This window comes from Rhyacophila brunnea, unplaced genomic scaffold, assembly GCF_057557595.1.
Source record: "Rhyacophila brunnea isolate RB1 unplaced genomic scaffold, BYU_Rbru_1.0 scaffold_14, whole genome shotgun sequence".
NCBI lineage: Eukaryota > Metazoa > Arthropoda > Insecta > Trichoptera > Rhyacophilidae > Rhyacophila > Rhyacophila brunnea.
This window is the reverse complement of record NW_028232796.1, coordinates 10,064,328-10,084,229: the sequence shown is the minus strand read 5'-3', so window position 1 is coordinate 10,084,229 and position 19,902 is coordinate 10,064,328. Positions and strand designations below refer to the sequence as shown.

Below are 19,902 nucleotides of genomic sequence, written 5' to 3'. Positions count from 1 at the left end.
TTTTAAATGTATCTGAAACCGTGGACTCATAATATTTATATTGAAGCAGAGATAGCATTTAAATTTAGTGTGTATTATATATTTTGTCGGTAATGTTTCTATAGGTACAACACATATCTTAGAATTTTCAGTCATGAAAGGATAATGAAAAATACTGTATAAAAATGGTGCGGCCTTTTTTCGCTGCCTAGGGGCGGCATTTTGTCTCGGGACGTCACTGGTCAGTGCCTCGGGTCTCCAAGTCCCTAAACTAACCATTGTTCGCAACCCATTGAATTTATAGATTCCGCTGACCGCTCCTCGCACTATGATGGTGAAAAATTATTGAGCTGTCCGCCATTCACCGGTACCTACTGTATGGGGCACTCCGATGGGTATCAAGAGGAAGTACCATGTTTTTTTTTAAGTTAAGCCAGGTAGAAAACAAACTGTGTGTTGCTTACCGGCTTTGCTGGATGCCTCAGTATCGCCTTGTTCCCGCAATTTCTTTTGAAGATGCGAATGTATCACTCCAAAACTGTTGATAACCCCGAGGAGTATCCCGTTGCAGAGGAACGAGCCAATCATCACGAGCCATGCCCTGGTCCCCCCGTCGGGAGGTTTCCGAAAGACAGTTTCCACAGCATGCCCGTTTTCCACAATTTTCGGAATCACCACTAATTCGCCGCTCTTCCTAACGGCATTATTACTTCCAATCAAACCGGAATCTTCCATTATATTTTTATAATTAAGAAAATTCTAGGCTTATAATAATACACACTTGATTCTTCACTTCGCGTTCATTTTAAAAGAATGAACGAAAATAAAATATTTCGTTCAATTTAAAATTTAACAATGTGTTTGGAGCTCGCACGTTTACACCACTCAACGAATTCTACGTTACTAAAACTAAAACTAACCATTTACTAACATCAGCGGCGATTGGAGCACATGGACAACACACTCAACACAGTGAAATGAATTTATTAGAAAAGTCAATACAGGCGCCTTTTTCACGTTTTAAAACAACAAACCGGCGTTTTCTCATTTTTTGCGGTTAACGTCAAAATCGTCTCGAAACCAAAAATATTATGTTGTTCTTTTGACGTGACTGACCTGTCAAAATCAGCTGGACTTCCGTAGGTCAAAAAATTGTTATTACCTTCATTAGGTAACAATGGATTCTTTGAAACGCATATTTAGATATATTATTCAATTGCAAGCACAGTTTATTTTATTATTGGTTATGTAAATGCATGTTTGTACATTTTTAAACCAAAGAGCAATGGTATCGATGCTAAACTATTGTTTTAATTTGAATAAAGAACTCCGTCAAATTAAACGCGGTAAAATAATATTGTTTGTTGTGTCAGATATTAATATTAGTGTCTCTTACTTCATAAACGTGTGATTATTTTTATATTTTAACCAGAGCGGACTTAATTATACTCAACAAAAAATTTCGTAAACCTGTCAAAACGATGTTAATACTGAAAAGTAAAAAAATCAATATTTTGGACTCCAACAGCTGATCGAACAGCTGTGCTTGACCTTGATTTTCAAACGAAGATGAATTACGGTGTTACCAGGGTGCAAATATGATTTGTTAAAAAAACCATAAAATTCAGAGATCTCTTTGATTCCAAAGAGGTTATTATATAATAATATAAAATAAACTATGTAGGTAATCATTCAGTAAATAATATGAATGCAATTTTACAAATACGTCATAAATATAATATTTGTTTTTGGCAGTACACAAGAAGTGAAAGAATCACTAAGTGCTCGTCCGTAGTCATTTGGCGGGCGCGGCGCGGCGGCGTCTTGCGAAACTCAAACGTATAACCGTGTGTATTATGCCCGAAAAAACACACTGTCTACGAACATTTTACACATGGTTATACGTTTGAGTTTCGCAAGACGCCGCCGCGCCGCCCCCGCGTGACCACTACGTTCTTGCACTAACACCTTAGTGCTCGGCCGTAGTGATTTGGCGGGCGCGGCAGGCGTCTTGCGAAACTCAAACGTATAACCGTGTGTATTATGCCCCAAAAAAGACACTGTCTACGAACATTTTACACACGGTTATACGTTTGAGTTTCGCAAGACGCCTCCCCGCCGCCCCCGAGCGACCACCACGTTCTTGCACTAAGCTTTGAGAAAATCACCTAAATAATATATTATTCTGACCTCACCGTAATCGAACCCAAAGCCCCCAGATGAAAGGACAGCGCCTTAGGTACACCTTTGACTACAGGCTAATTAAATGTTGGCAGGTTACATGTAAATTCTACGTATTACATATCGCCGTATCACAGTTCACAATAAGCTGTCATACCGGAAAGCTATGGCCGTATACCATTGAGATAAAAATAATGACAGTTCGTGGAGTTTGAGAAATTGTATTAGATTCAATAAGACCATAATTTGATAGGTACCACTTAATATTTACGAGTTACTACTCGCAACATATTTTTGAATCAGCACTTAAAAAATTATATAAATATATTACTTACATAATATACAATATGATTGTAATTCTAATTTACTTACCTATCTATTGCCTTCTGTCTTTACTTTGTAGTCATGAATTTTATCTCAATACTATGTGGCCATTTATTTCCGATACAACAGCTCCCATTGAACTGCGATACAGCCAACCTCAAAATACCATACCTCAAAATCGGGCACGGTGTTGGCAAAACTGCTCCAAATAAGGTAAATTATTGTAGCTTAATAATATGGCAATTTAATTTTAAACCTCCTTGCTTAGGCATGCATTACACGTTAAAGCTATACTTCAGCTGAGGCATGGTCTAAGTGACTACGCGACGCGCAGATTGTGCAAACGATGCGTGCCGAACAAATCATAATTTGTCATAAAAATTCAATATGCGTCCATTTAATGTTATGTTATATTAGTAATAATAATAATATACCTATTCATTGACATGTTTTCTTTTTCGAGTACATGCATAGCGTTTTTTAGTCATCTTTACACAATATAAGAATATATTATTCATCCGACGCCATCACAAAACAAATTGATGTGCTCGTGTCTCGACTACTGCTCTCCGATTGGCAACGAGTGCAAAATTTGGTCCCACCTATTGTTGAAAATTATTTGCCGTTTCACTGATGTATGCTTTTTGGATTGAATTAATAATGGGTGGTATACCGAAGGATGTTTTAAAAAATAGGAACAGCATCTTTAGCTTCGAAAGAAATTTTCCCTTCATAATTTAAGTCGAGAAATTTTTTACATCGAGTATCAAAGTACAACGATTCATCACTGCTGCCCTAAGAGAATAAGTGCAGTTTTAGATGTAACAAAGAGTATCGATATAAAGCGATCGAAAGGCGAAACCCTGGTCGCGAGAAACAACTTAAATGGAATAGTACAGTCCATTAGAATTTAAATTCAAATTCCATCAAGTACCTTCGGTCGAAAGTATTAATATGTATCGATATATTGTAATTGGTGGTAAATTTTAATTTACGAGAGTATCTATTTTATTTTTTCAGAAAGATCAGTTTTGATTGAATTAGTATGCTCGTGTATATATTATCTACTAACTAAATTATGAACAATCATGAAAAATTAATTATTTATATGAGGCATAGAGTTACAAAACCCGCTCTAGAGACTTTTTTGAGTTTTGAGTAAATGACGAAAAACTGTTTTGGGCATATCATGATGATTTAAGTGTAATTTTAGATAATATATTTCTTCCGTTACATACGGAAAAGTATAATAAAATGTCAAATCCAATGTATAAGCTGTATTTATTCAAATAAATGCATTTTAATTATCCCAAGAGAGGTCTTTGTCAGTCTCTACCTGACAGAGCGGCGTTCGACGCGGAATTTTTTAAAAAGAGCGGAGTTTGTCGCACAATGGTACATTGTCGACAGGAGATGATAGTTTAGTAGCGGTCTGTATTTATTTTAATTATGTAATATATTTTCGAATTTAATTTGTCTAGAAAATATTTTGTAGCCATTCTTACCTAATGGTAGCTGTATATTTTTCGCATTGTACCTACATATTTAGCTGTTATATTGGTATGTCATATTTTTTAAAAATAGTGGTATTTACTTTTCTTGAAAATATTTTTTTTTGATTTAAAAAAATAGTTATTTAGTTGAATATTGCCTACTTTTTACTATGTCAAATTGCCTTTGTGAAACTTTTTAATTTTAATATGTTAATGTCATGTACTTACTTTTATTCTATAATAAACAAAAAAAACCATTATCAAAAAATGTTACTTTTTCTGGAGACAATTAGTTATTACCTACATACCATGCAAATTATTTGTTTAATAGGTAACTAATCTTTTATCATTATATAAGTGCCCTAATAATTCTTAATAATTTTAATATTAATGACCATATTTTGAATCAGAAAGATATTTTTAAACCCTTAAAAGGTAATTATAAGATAATTTGAAATAACAATAACTATTTTTTTAATAATATCAATAGCATAAATAAAAAAAACCCAGCAGACTTAAGTACCAGCCTTTACCTAGCTAATTCCTGTATTACCTGTGTCCCCAAATTCCATGTCTGTGGGAAACCCACCATTAACTACCAACCTATTTATTAAATTTAAAAATAAAACGATAATATTTTTAAGCTATATCATTCATAATCTACTTAGGTATATTAGATATTTTATATCATTTAATTCAGAAACCAAATCCGATAAACAAAAGTCGCGAAGTATGAGCTTACTTATTTTCCCACATAAATATTTATTACCTATATTCTGTTGTTCTTGCTACTTTTTATATACAAATAATAGTAAACGTGGAATTTCTGAAATTTATTGCAAAAACGTATTATAAAAGTAACGGTATTTCTACAAGATAGCACAGCATTGTTAACTATGTATCGTTATTACAACTAAGCTAATCTACAAATTAATAAACATATTTGAATGAAAATTCATTATCGTTCATATTAACGAATCATACAATTTTATGACGAAAAAAACTTGTCCCGTGGAGATAATGATGAGGAATGTCATTTTTTATCAAGGGAGATGAAAAAACTAACCTAACGTAACATAACCTACTAAATCTATCATTTGTATAGTACAAATTATCAAACAAAAAGCATTTCTCCGACAGAAAATAGTTTTCCTTTAATTATATTTTTGACACAAACCAAATAATGATAAAAACGTGTAAGAACCTTATGATATTTTATTATATCACACAGAATATTAAATATAAATGACAACAAAAAATATACGTAAAACTAGAAAATAATATGAGCCACCACTGGGTTATTCATGACAATACAGCAAAATATAGTCAATTTTTAAATACGTTTCTTGGCGTAACAGGCTACATTTCCAAGCAAATTTTTCAAACGCTTCCTTGATTGTTCTTGTTGAGATTCTGTCACACTAACTATTGAAACATTCATTATTAAAAGTAAAAAATAGTAAAATAATTGAAGCAAAATTATGACGCGCACGAGAAAACGGTTTGACGGTTTGTATGGAGATTAAAGGTTTCGTGAAGAGTCATTATTTAAATCGCGGCGTCTGATTGGCCGGTTACGCAGAGAGGGTTTTACCAGAACAAATTTATTTTAAGAGCGGGTTTAGTCAGTCTCCTCGATATTTATTTTGATTTTTTGAAGAAACAGAGAGGAATTTAAAACTCTCACCTAGAACAGAAGATAGGTCTTACGAAAGAGCTCCTGCGTACATTCATAACTATTTTTTTTGAAAAATCGCCCAGAGCGGGTTTTGTAACTCTACGCCTCATATTTCATATTATTTAAGTCATCATCCGATGTGAATCTTGTTCGCCTCCCGGAGAATAGTGTCTTAAGCTTATTTTGCATCCAAACACACATTTTTAAACACCGAGAATTGTTAAATACGGGATTCGAACTCACTACTTCATAAGCAGAAATTTTACCACTCGTGTATCGTTAAAAATACAATTATTCAATTTACTGAAATGTTGTGTGAAAATAATTAAATTTAGTGTTGGAAATATTTTAACATTATGAATGAATGAATTTTACTGAATGAGCTTTCCGTTAACGAGATTAAGATAGTAAATTGACATGTATCATCATGTATGTAGTACCAATCCCTTGTAATAACATAGTAAAATGACCAAGTAATAAATAATCAATACTGTTCGGTTATCAGGAATACAGCGGAAAGCACATTTTGAAAATAGCCAATAAACTGGATTATTTGCTAGGTTAACCCAATGATACTCAACCTTTTTTTTCTTCGGGCCAAATACATATATTTGTAAAGTAACGCGGGCCGCATTACTACTGGCGTGACGAAAAAAATCATGAAACCCCCCCTTTTTTACAAAACATTTTTGAGATTTTAAAAATTATGCGTGTTTTTTAAATTAATCGTGTGCAATAGCAACATTCTTATACCAGATCTGATGTGGACCATAATGACAATCCTCTTCGGGTGTCACTATCTGTGCGTCAAAGTCAAAACGAATCTCAAGATATACGAAATTCCTGATAATAAATGTGTTTCGGGCCGTATGTAAAATCTTAAAGGGCCGCAGGTTGAGTATCACTGGGTTAACCTAACCTAACCTAAACTAACAAATAATCCAGTATATCGGGTATTGTCAAAATGTGTTTTCTGCTGTATTCCTGATAACCGAACAGTACCAAATAATCTGCCATCCAAAATTTCCGTTTTTTTTTTAAATCCTTATCTGAGTGCTTTTTTGGTCCATTGTACAAGTCATTTATCCATAAGTAGGTAAAGTGGTAAGATAGCAGTGGCGTGGATAGTTTGAGCGTGTCTACATCCAACTGTTGTTAATCAGACGAGAAGTCGAGTGTGATACTGACGTATGTATCTAATGGCATTTACTAGATATTCATAGAATAGAATGGCTGAATATAGGGGCATGCGCTAAGATCCAAACATTGTCTATCTCATTGATTTGAAAAATAATAATAGATTTTTAATTAACAATTTTTTTATTCAGTGAATAATTCACAAGATTTAATATTGTAACATTCTAATTATTGAACATACATAATTTGAAAATACTTCTGAAAAAATATAATATTATAACCATAGAAAAAATCTTTTTGAAAAAAGTAAGACACCCCACCCCGCAGGAATTGAACCTGCATCCCTCAGGTATCCCCCTTCAGAGAATAATAAAAGCCATTAGTTAAAATTTGTCACAATTAAGTATGGCGCCTTTAACATAGTGGTCTATGTGCATGGGCGCGAAACCCGAGAAATGAATGAGAGGGTATATCTGTCTGGTTTTATTTCTGAATTTCACACTAATAATATATCATTGTACGCTAATGAATATAAAAGTAAAACCAGGGTGATAAATTTATGGAATGATAAAACTCTTATTATTCAAATTAAAATTTAATTTTTATAAAATATTTGTCTCTCAGCCGATATTATTCATAGTTAATAATAAAAGAAATACACGAAGTCTAAGAAAACAAATTAAATTTTTGGTATGTAGTGTCTGACGAATGCATGCTTTCTTAAATATCCATTTGTTTTATTAAAAAAGGTCATTATTTTGTTCCTATAAAAAAATACTTTCGGACTACACATAACTTTATAGCTTGTTGGCAACACAGGTGATAGTATCAGCCGTGTGGAATGATTGCACGGCGAGAGGAATGAAGAGGGAAGGGCTAAGGAGGATTGTAGTTCTCGAAAGGGCCACGCTTCATGTTATACTTGCCGCACTCTACCTATGGGAGTAGTTGGCAGCAGAAAAATGAAAAAAATCGTGTACCAAACCATTTATAAAATTTATTTATTCTCTTAAAAAAACCATAGACTATAGGGTATGAAATAATATTAATCTATGTCCAACAATAAAATACTGTGTGAAGTACGTAAGTTTACTGCTTTTCCTGCTCTGGATTAAGTTGACTAGTTGGCTTTTTGAAATTGACCGCTAACTGTTTTATCACGGCTATTCTTTCCTCTAGCATAGCGATAATAGGTGTTTTGTCTTCATTATCCTCTGTGTTGAGCATTTTCAAAACTGTGTCTGTAATAAAAAAAAAATTGTTAATACATATTTTCTGAGTGTATTACATATTACTATACCACTATGTCGATCACTAAGCATCTCATCTCCATTACTAATAATTTTCGCTCTAAGAGGGTAAGCACAAAGTACATATATTATACCAGGATCTTAACAGCAGGGCTTTGAACTGGAACTGAACGGAACCGTAAACTGAAAACGTGTTATTTTTGTTGAAATGAAAACTGGAACCGAACCGGAAAAAAAAATGTTTTTTCGGTTCGGTACATGTACAAACACGCGCGTTAACATGGTCTTACTCCCCACTTCAGTTGTCATAGGCGCAAAGAAATTATTCACGATCGTGTGATGCATCTCGACATAATTCTCATAATTTATAATATATTATTTTAAAAAATTATGGCAACGGTCGTGCGGTGCAGCATAATCATTGTTTTCAAAGCATGGCGCCGGGCTATCATACAAGCACCATAGAATCTTTTAAATTATAGTAGAAAATAATTTTTTAATAAAAATAAAAACATTTAAAAATTAATCAATCGGAGCTGAACTGAAAACCGGAACCGAACCGATATAATATTTTATTTTACTTGAACCGGAATGAAAACCAAAATGAAAAAATAACAGTTCGAAGCCCTGCTTAACAGCCTACCTCCACCCTTCACCACTGACATATGCAGTCGGCTATATCACAGCTAACTGTGTGCTGTTGTATCGGTATGATTCATTGTTTATGGAGCATTTCACAGTGAAGTAAGTTGTACGTAGGTATGTTACAAAAGCATTTAGATGCGACGCTTCTTTGCAGACAGTAATGTTCAAATTATATTTGATTGTGAAATGTGATACGGCATACTAAATACGTATAATTTACATGTAACCACTTAATATAGTTTTATATACGAGGGATGGTTGTTGGCCATCCTCTCAACCCATTGGGTCTACTCTACACATTGTAAAAACAATATGTCGATTTTATCCTTCCACAGAATTTGAACCCGCAATTGACAAATTTGGATTCTGGCATTCTGTTGAGCAGCGAGCAAACAAACACAATACATAGTAGTCCGTTATGAGCATGTTATATAAATACAACCAAATTGTTTCACGTATAGATATCGCCCAGTGCGAAATGTAACCATAATATCCTGTGGCACACTGATTGGGAATCAATGCATTACAAATATAAAAATGTATCCTTTGTTCTTATAAAGATGAGATAATTAATAATAAAATTATTGCCAGAATCGTTAACATTGTACAATCTTTGTAAATTGAGATATGAACCAAATTATCTAGCGATAATTAGCATTTTAATGTTACCGTGGTATCCAGTGAGTTCTTTTTTTTGCTCCTCCGTCAAGAATGGCTTCAGAAAGGTCAGAATGGTTGACACTTGGCGTCCCGACGCATGCAGCATCGTCTGTGTTGCAACTGTAAATATTGCCAGCACTGCGAGATGCAAAACCAAAGCAGGGTCATTGCACGACTCAATTTGTTCCAGAAGACCATGCTTATGGGTCAGTATGAGCGATCTGTAATTAAAACACAATTAAAAACAATTGAACTGTTTTATTACGTACATTGTTCATATTAAATTTGTTCTTATCAGTTTGGACGATAACTAGAGTCTTGTCGATTTCCCGAATGTTACATAATTATGTACACACATATAAAATTTACACTAAATAAAAGTAAATAATATGTAATTCCATTCGAAGACCATGTTCGAGAGTTGGTTTGTTATTTAAACATTGAGTTGACGATATTGAATGTCATTAATACATTTGTTGGCTGGATTATAGTGTCCTGGAAAGGCGTTAAATACCATCCACAGGTTCTATACAGCAGAGCTACGAGATGGTGGTATATGAAAGGAGCGGTCACGGATTAAGAAGTTTCTGACAATTATACCCCGTTTACACGTGCATGGATTTACTGTTGAAAGTAAGAAAATGTATGGGTAAACATGTATTATCCTGCAGTTGGCAAGATTGCATGCTTGAATCAAACAAGTTTGGAAGCTTCTGAATTTTCATGTGACAGTAAGATTTTTTCGATCTGCGCCTGCGCAGTAGAACGATAGTGGTGAACCTGCCAGCAAAAAAACGAATTTTCAGATTGGCCGATTTTCACTAGCTATCAAATAGTACGAAATAGTACCATAAAATGACAACATTGTGTCTCGCTCACTCTTAAAGAATGAATTGGAGAGACAGTCAGCACTTTTACGTGAAAACCGTTATTGTCATGATTGTTTAAAATAAGCACTATTGCCGCCAGTAAATCTTTGCACGTGTACAGGCGCTATTAGGCTAAGCGTATGCTGGCGCGCAGACAACACAGTCCACGCAGCACATGACAGTTTATTGTAGTGCCGGCACAGATTGCTGCGCAACACGTGCACGTTTGAATGTGTTATTTTTATCCGCACAGCCCTGTGTCGTCTGTGCACCAGCATACGCTTAGCCTTATGTATGTTTAATAAAAAATGCTACAGTGTTAAATCTTGTATACCATACATTAAATAAAAAAAATTGTTAAATTATGTATTTTGATGTTTCAGTTATGTACATATTATGATATAAATGTGATTTTTGTGATTGTTCATCTAAATATTCTAAATAATGATAGTTTGGTGTATTTTTAAGATTTCCTCTTTTCAAGGTGTGTGTCAAGGGCTAGAATCCCGTGCCTGGTAAATTCTCACATTGCTTTTTCAGTGTATTTGGATTCAAAGCATGGTACTAAAAGGTTGGCTAAATATCATATTTTCTATTAAACAAAATTTGTTAAGAAATCTCTTTGTTAGGCGGTGTACATCCTAAATGGATTGTAGAGCAATTATTGCATTAAAAAAATAATTACCTGTCTTTTTTCTTGTCGATCTTTTTCAAAACCATACTGCAAGCCTCGAGGCAATTCTCTGCAGCTTGCAAAAAATCTTCAATAGTAGGTCCGAGCAGACTCTTATTCAGGTTCGAGAGAACCGCCTTATATTCATCCGTGACATCGTTGACCATCTTGTTTCTTTGCTCGGCGGTGAGAGGTTCCTCTGCCACCAGGAGACCGCATTCATTCGCTGCGTATTTGAAGAAATCGGAAGCTATGTCGCCTCCCAACGTCTTCAATAGATATTTTATAAACTGGGGTTGCTGCTCTACGGGGAACATTTTGATACCTTTCTCGTAATGTCTTATGTCATTGATTACGATGTTAAGTTTGTCTTGTAAGGAGGAGTGGGTTTGTCTCCTGTTCTGGGAAGAGTTTTCAATTGTCGCGTCGTATAAGGTTTGAGCTGTGGCAAGTCCGGCTTTATTCACGGGACTGAAATGTTAAAACAGTATTTACAAAACATAAATTTTAATCATTTATTTAACTGCTAACACTTACTGTTTACAATTTCTAAAACTACTATTGTCTGACAACAAGAAACCTGCGATAACAGGATATAGCAGGTAGGTGTAGTCGAATGTAGAAGACTTCTCAATGATGTACCTGTCATGGTGGCAACGCGTGCTAGCGGGGTGGTAAAAAAATGTATAGGGTCTCCTTTTAACGACTAATGCGACTCATTTTCTTCTTCGCAATAAACCAAAAGTTTATTAATAATAATTCTATCATCACTCCTGATCATTTTAGACATATTTTTTTGTAAAAAGCTTCAAATTACATAAATTGACAGATCCATACACCACGGGAGCGTAAAATGAAATGATAAATATGGGGACGTTCCTCATTCGAAAACGGAAGTGCGATTAGCCGCAATGGAGGGGATTGTTACTTCACAGTTTTAACACGTGGACAAGAAGTTCTTGTTCGAGAGTATATAAACTACTAATAAATTGTATAATGATGTATAAACCTATAAACTTCAGGTATTCATGTATTGAAACAAAGCGGTTGGCATATTGGCAGCTACTATTGTTTAATTCTATATATATTTTTAGTATTGGAATTTTTTAAATCAATAGCAACTGTTAAGAAAAATGTAGCCCAAAGGAATTCAAAATTAAAATCAACAAAGTGTATTGTAAACATGAATAAACATTAACATACGGCAACAAATATTCAGCGACACTGCCCGCTAGATAGTCAATTCCGTCTAGTTCCAATGCAGCGTTGAGACACTTCTTCAAGTCTTTGACGGTGAGCAGCTCAACGTTGGATGAGGTATTTCTTTTGACAGGTGCTGCGGATGCGTCGTCAGAATCTGAATCCTGAGCGGTCTGCTTGGACCTCGAATGCTTCTTGACTGACTTGGTCTTTGTCTCCCGGCCTTGGGTGCCGCCTCCCCCTTTTCCACCAACTGCCTTCCTTCTTCTCTCGTCTCTTCGTTCGGCCTTCATATCAACGTGAGACGTCAGCTCCACGTCCATTGACTTATTCGCGGTTATCTTTTCGGTGTACAGTTTTTGAAATGCGCCCGATTCGACAAAATGCTTTGCTTTTTCATTCGCCAGGGTGTAGCACGGCGTTGACAGCTTTTCTAACATGTGAGTGCTGATAACTGAAAAAGATTTTATTGTTTAATTAGTTACTTACCTATACGTAATATATATAATTTTTTTAATTGGTTCCATATTACGATGTGGTTCTTAGGCACCTCTTTTTTTTTTCTTTCGACCATGTCCGATCCTAATAGGATTATATGGGCCTCCACAGAGTGGAGGTTAGTATTGACAGATTTTTTTTTTACGAGAAATGGATGTCAGCCACTTGCTCAACCTATTAGGTCCACACTCTTACTCATACACAAATTGAAAAACAAATATGTGTATTTGTCAGACCCAGGATTCAAGCCTGAGAACCACGACGCAATAGGCCAACGCTTAAGCCGCGCGGCCATCGTGGGTGCACCTCACAAAGAGGTTACATAGCAGATTTTTTTAGTAGAAATGTATGTTAGCTATTTACCCAACTAACATATTATTAAATCCTAGCACAAAAATAACATGAATTTCTGAGATCTAGCAATTAATATAGATTGAATTTTGATGAAACAGAGCATAACCGGTTCTATATGCTTTCAGCGAGTTTTCTGACTCTATGAGGCCGTGATTGACAGGTCGCACATACAAATTTCGCAAGTTATCTCGTCCGAGTTTAGACTCAAATTATTAGCCACTGTTGATTGATTTGGATAATCTAAAAAATAAACAGATAGTGACATTTGTTTGAATAATTATTATGAAATAAAAGGCCACAAATTATCAGTATTACAGCGATTTTGGCAAGTTTCGCTCTACATTCAACGTGTGTCGTTAAAAATCTGCAGCCTGTCAGATACTGCCATAGTAATATCGTGGGGCATAGAAAAGGTTAACTATTAATATAGTCAATAGTATCAATTTTTAGTTCACGTTTATATAATGAGAAAACTGTCATTACAATGTATGTATATAATCCTGAAATTAAAGGATTGGTCAAATTATTAGATTTATCTCTTGTTACAAAAACAAGTATATATTTTTTACTATTTTCGAAGTTTTGCCATCCACTCTTTTGCAATCATGACGGACGAGTGGTAACGTGACCGCTTATGAAGTGGTGCGTCTCATGTTCAAATTCAAAATTTGGCAAATTCACATTGTTACATTCCCACATGGTCCCCATTTGGGGCCCATTTGAAGCCCAAATCGGTACCAAACCGACAAATAGTAAGAGTTGATCACGAAAATACATAACAATAAAGCCGGCAATGCTGTAAATTGCGGCCGTTTAAAAATATCTGCAACGTCGCCATTGTCGACAACGCTTCTCGCTAGGAGCGAAACGTAAAATGGCGGACAGAACGCGGCAGACTGCCAGACAGTAGACATTGTTAACTCGCGCTACGCATAAAATAAATTATAAAAATGTAACCATTAGTAGAAACAGTATAAACTCGTTTTTACGTGCCCGGAATTCACGTTTTCCCGGCAATTGCGTGTAATTTTTTCAGTCCCGATGTATTTCAGTACATTTAATACCCGCATTTACGTTTTTCTTTCCCGCGATTTACGTCGGAAATATTCAAAATATGCGAGTTACGCGCGCTTCTGAAGAACTGTCTGATGAAGAAGAGGTTGATATTCCAAAAGAAGAAGCAATGAGGTTCACCGAGGGTTTAAAAACCTACTTTACAAGCTTTGCTGATATTCAAGATGACACTTTTAAATGTTTATATAGTCTTGAAAGAGAATTAGATAACAAAAAAACAAAAATGCAACAGACATACATGATTTTTTCAATAAAAATTTTAATTGAATGTTGTTTTTTGATAAAACTTTATTTTTTTAGAAACATAAAATTTAAATGTTCTTTTTTTCAATATCCCCCTTTTACATTTTCCCTCCAATTAGGTTTTTTTTTTCCAGTCCCTTAAAAATCGTAAAATAGGGGTTATACTGTATTAACGTAAATAAATCTCATCGTTTCCACCACAATTCCGGTGTGTTATTTGTCCACCTCCAAGTCCCAAACCCAGACGAAAAACCATAAAAGAATAAAAGTGATAGCGTGTTTTCACTTTCGCACATGGAGGGAGATGACAACATGTTGTAATGTGTATTTGAACCCAGAGCATGGACCTAATAGGTTGAGCAAGTGGCTATCACACGTTTCATGTAAACAAAAAAATCTATTAAGAAATTTTTTCATGAGGCGGGTAAGATCCACATCGGATTGCAGAGCCAATGAAAAAAAAAAGCTTTGTCAAATTACGAGAAGCTATTGTAAACATTATTCCGATTGGCAAGTAGCCAAATAGAAAAAAATTATCAAAGATAATCTCTTCCCAAACAAAACTGGGTCAGCATATAACTGGGTATCTACTTTATATTAAAAAAAATTGCTAACTCTAATTAAGTGGGGCAAATTAAATTGGGTGAAACGACCGTTGAATATGGCCATTTAATTTGTTATACATGGGTATGTTATACATGGGTATGTGTATGTTAAAAAGTAAAGCTAAATAAGACTCAATTGAGACTTCAGAGCTTAAAAAAAAAAAAAAAAAACATGGGTACATGGTGGCATTTGTCAAAAATGTCAAAGTAATTTTTACTGACGCATTCATTTATTATCTCATAAATATTAGGATACACGCTCAATTAAAAAGGAATAATGATGATTCTTCTTGGTTTCCGAGAGGAGGAACTCATTAAAAAATAGATTTTTTTTAACCATGTCAGATTCTAATAAGATCAGATGGGCCTCCAGAGAGTGGAGGTTTTGTATTAAGAGATTTTGTTTTTACGAGAAATGGATGTTAGCCACATGCTAGCTCAACCTATTAGTTCATACTCTGACGCATACACAAACTGAAAAACAATATGTGTACGTGCCAGACCCAGGATTCGAACCTGGGACCCACGACGTCAACCATCAATATATAGTAATACAAGTAATATTAAAACGACTTTGGGTTCGATGATTCCATTAATACCCTCAAGAAACCCAAGGGACCCTACAAAAAAAACCATTAATACGGGAAACGATAAATGCGAGATACTTATATAAAAAAAAACTCATTTTTCTCCTGGATTTTTTTCGACGTCTTGAATTATTTTCAGTTTCTTAGCTAAAATTCTAGTTTTCTTCATTCTAAATTTTAGTTGCGACTTAAAAAAAATCGTGATACAAGATGCGAGGCAAGCCTGAGCGCCGACCGACCCGTGCAAACAAAGCGACGCGACTGAAAGGTCTGTATGTATGTATCATAAACAATTCTACGAAGCGAAATGAGAAATATTTAACAAAAACTGTCAATCGGGATAATATTTGTGATGAGACCATAATATATAGACGACATATCAAGGAAAACGATAAATCGGGGAACGGTTAATGCGGGATTATTTAACATTGTTCTTATGGGTGTTTGGCGGGACTTTCAAAAATGAACGATCCGTGCGGGAAAACGATTTACGCCAGAATGGTAGATCGGGGTTCCACTGTACATATTGTCGATGGGCCGGACAAAATTAAAATTTTACAAGAGAGGCATAAAACTGCTTGATAAGCACAAACATGAACGTAGGCTTTAAATTTTTCTAAAAGATAATGAAGGGTTTGTAATCGTAGTGTTGGCAATAAAATTACTATATAAATTAAAGGTATTGCGGATTTGTTAAAATGACATGTGACATCGTAGGTTTCTCTACATAATTAATTATTTTATAATTGTGAGGGTTTACTAAACTATGCGGTCTAATGTATATGAACAGAAGATAAAAAAACCATTTTGATAAAATATAAAATTTCGGAAGTCGGAGAACGCATGTCTTTTGAAAAAATTAAATATTGTTTTTTCAACTTGTATTTGATCCAAAGCAAGGACTTGTTGGGTTGAGTAAATTGCTAGTAACTATAATATAATCAAGGCCTGAACAAAAACGATGCATGAGTGCGAGTGAGAAAGTATTCGGCACCCTTACAATCTCTGCGACACGCGCTAGAGTAAGATAAAAGGTCTACTAGCTACAAGCCAGTTTCCAAAAGTATCGCCATCAAATCGGGGCGAAACGCTTCACATAGCGTCGATAACTTGCGAGCTCGTGTTGCTAAAATTGATATTTTTTGTGTTAAACATAAAGTCAGTGGTAAATATTTTTGGTTAATTAAGTAGAAAAGATGGTTCTGTGTTGTCTTAAAATGTGGTAGCAGTACTGATAAGCAAGAAGATGGTATTACGTTTCATAAGTAAGTTGATACATGTTCGTGATAATTTATTTGTATTTTATTATATATTTTAATATCAGTGACCTAGTGTTTCTATAAAATAACTTAAATTATGGATATCTTTATCTAATGGTTGCATTTTGAACGCTTAAAAATACTATATAACGTAAAAAAATAGAAAATTATATTTTAATTCTGAGCGTCTAGTGCGAGCACTTTGGGCGAGCACTAGCGAAATGGTCTATGGTCTCGAACATTTGTAGACGAATGCGTTCGCTCGCTAACAAACCAAACGCAAGGCACGCGGCTTCATTTAGCAATGCAACGGGTGGCGTCTAGATGTATCTATAGTCTAAGAATATAATAAAATAAAAATATGATAACATAATCTCAACTCTATGGAAGCACGGCTTAGAAACGAAAAAGGTAACTTTTTTACTTAAAAAAATAAGGTAAGAGAAAATGTGTAAATTTTAAATTAGCACACCTGTCGAACCAAATACAACCAAGGTTTTTTGTAATGCTGGAGTCAATGCTTTAGCAATAAGGTTTTCGACGTCCTGTTCGCTGATCACCGACGGCAATATGGTGGTTATCTCAGCGAAGCTCTTCGTCGTGTTACATTCCTCGATAGCGGTATATACTTGTTCTAATATTTGATTTCCTATCACGCACGAAAGCAGAAAACTAATGTCTTCATTCGGCAAAGTCCGTTTGATGAACCCTTTAGGATCGGATATACCCATCCTTTGAAGAGCATCATACTCCAAATAACCGCTTTGTTTGTAGGAGTTAATAACCAATTCCACTTGGGATTTGTTGTAAATGTGCGGTATATACTGTGCTCCGGCTTGCTTGCCAGTGACTGAACCCGCTATCGATATATCTTTCATCAATGTGAAAAAGAGTCTGTCAGATATCTCACACTGGTTCATAATCGCAGCGACCGGTGTAGGCCTTGAAAGAGCAGCCAGCGCTCCCTTTATCTTGGCTTTAGACCTCGCCACGAACGCGTCTGTGAAAAATATCCTGTTATCCACCGGGTCTTGTTTTGCGTGGATTATTTTCCCCAACTGTTTTTCGAGAACCGTGTGCAGTAAGAAATCAGCGGGTAGATCGTAGAATAGTGTAAGCTCGCTTACATTTATTTGTCCATTTTGAATTAACTTTTCATTGATTTCTCTGGCGATTCTCAATATATAACCGTCATCTAGAAGCTGTCCGAGAACCAACTTGATGCTTTTGTTGCTTTGACATATTTCTACGACGCGTACCGATACATGTGATAATTCGACGTTCAGTTCTCTGGCTAGATCGACGAGATTCGCTCGGCCACCCCGCACGTACAATTCATCTTTGATTTCTCTAGACAACTGTTGCGGAGTCAAATATTCTTTTCCGTCGTTAGTGAAGATGACATCTAGTAAGTTTAGTTCAATTAATTTTGTAACAATCTCTATGCAATTCCTATCAGAGAGTCTGAAACAATAACAAAATCGTAAATTAAGTATTTTGAATGATAAAACCACCAACTTCTTTAAGACAATAATAATATTAGAACTCATCATACCGTTGCAAAGTAGAACTAAGTTGGGCTTTTTGAAAATCCGCTGCGAGACGTTTTACTTCTTCCCAGTCGGCTGCCATTATTTTTGATAATTGTTATATACAAATTTAATAACAAGGAAGTTGTGCAGATTTATTCTTTTCCAGATGTCTGATTATCTATTTTTCTTCATATGTGTCAGTTTGAGTTTTAAGAAGTTATTGCCATATTCAAAAATATGTTTAATAATATAATGTTTTCTCAACAGGCTGCGACTTTAAATTTTATTTTTCGACATTTATTTTGCACACTTTATAATATTTATAAATATATTGTTAAAGAATGTATCGTAGAATGTATTGTAGTATGTAGAATGTAAAAAATATATTAAAGAATGATTTTTAAATGGGATAAGTAATAAAAAAAAAAAATCTGTTTCTTTCAACAAAAAAATGAATCCTAGGTAGTTTTAATTTGGGGAATATAATATTCGCACAATTGAATAGACTGTTTTCACAAAGCGCCGACAACATTTAAAAAGATGTTTGTCACATCGGAAATGGATGATATTCACAAATCAACTACAACTCTCAAATTTAATGATCGATTTGCACTAAGGAAAAAGTAGTCTTCGCGTATCAATATACTATTGTAACTAATTAATCATAAAAGAATACAAACACTAAGAAAATTAGGCTTAATGATTTTAAACAATATTTTGGCAAAATATAAGTATGTATTAGGTACCTACTTTCAGATTCAAAATACTATAAGTAACCTATTTAATAACTAACTTACCTATTTAAAAAATGACGTTAATTAAAACTTAGGTAATTGGGTCGCAGATACCGTCGTGAGCTTTTATGATTTACGAAAACAATTTATTCCAAAGAGATTAGACTGTGGTTTATTCCATGTAGACAATTATAATAAATACCCACCTTTTTCTGTCAGCACATAGGTTTTTCGATCCAATAATTGTTAATTTAAAATTTGAAAAGCTCATACATTTTGATGCATCTTTATCACAAACTAAAGGTTCAAATAGACTATATGACGATCGGGCACATATATGCTAAGAGCGTTTTAGTGTCTATGATCAAATCTATGCCATTCCGATATTTATACATACATATTGTATAGCCCATATTCCATTGGCAGATTGCGTCTGGCCCGATCGTCTGCCACGACTGTCAAACTCTATTCTCTATGGTTTTCAAGGATCGTGAGCGATCGGGTCGAAAGTGGAAAATTTCCTATTATCCGTCGTGCGATCCTTTCATTATCAAGCGAAGATTGCCGAAAGCGTACGAAAATAGCCGAATATGCGCCTGAGCAATGCAAACGGTCGTTCATTTCATTCTAGGTCGATTTCAACTGAACAACTAAAAGATGGCGAAAACTTAAAAAATATATATGGAGTATCACCGAGGACACAGTCCTCGTCGAATAAATACACGCCAAAGATATAGTGTGGAACGTAAAAAAATCCGCCATATTCAATGGCGATCACGCTGTTCTTCACTTAGCCAACTTTTGACCCAGTGTTTTCGTTTACGGCGAGTTCTGACCGCCTGAGCCAGTTGAAATATAGCCATACTTGCTACAATAAATTAGTCTTTGGATTATTCGATTTCGATATTCGAATTACTCAATTGGTTT

At 34.8% G+C, this 19,902-nt stretch overlaps 2 protein-coding genes across 2 annotated transcripts in view; both read right to left on the bottom strand.

Moving 5' to 3' along the window:
- Positions 1-888, bottom strand: part of LOC147075595 (monocarboxylate transporter 10-like) — a 73,663-nt gene extending 72,775 nt beyond the window's left edge. The window contains exon 1 of the mRNA XM_085941905.1: positions 444-888. Within this exon, the coding sequence (XP_085798031.1) occupies positions 444-714 (271 nt within the window). The 5' untranslated portion in view covers positions 715-888. The remainder of the gene's footprint in view (positions 1-443) is intronic.
- A 6,883-nt stretch (positions 889-7,771) lies between these two features.
- Ufl1 (UFM1 specific ligase 1) lies at positions 7,772-18,437 on the bottom strand. Its single transcript, XM_085941903.1, has 6 exons — positions 18,265-18,437; positions 17,182-18,173; positions 12,093-12,543; positions 10,902-11,360; positions 9,357-9,568; positions 7,772-8,033 (listed from the first exon to the last, which is right to left on the bottom strand). The coding sequence occupies exons 1-6, from the start codon at positions 18,339-18,341 to the stop codon at positions 7,882-7,884; spliced, it is 2,343 nt and encodes a 780-aa protein (XP_085798029.1). The 5' UTR covers positions 18,342-18,437; the 3' UTR covers positions 7,772-7,881.
- Between the last annotated feature and the right edge of the window lie 1,465 nt (positions 18,438-19,902).

Excerpts from the sequence above, each read along its gene's own strand:
- Ufl1 (XM_085941903.1), bottom strand. The coding sequence starts at position 18,341 with ATGGCAGCCGACTGGGAAGAAGTAAAACGTCTCGCAGCGGATTTTCAA. Across the intron at positions 11,361-12,092 it reads GTCGCTGAATATTTGTTGCC|TCCCGTGAATAAAGCCGGAC; the intron begins GTATGTTAATGT and ends TTAACATTTCAG. Across the intron at positions 8,034-9,356 it reads AGAACTCACTGGATACCACG|ACACAGTTTTGAAAATGCTC; the intron begins GTAACATTAAAA and ends TTTTTATTACAG.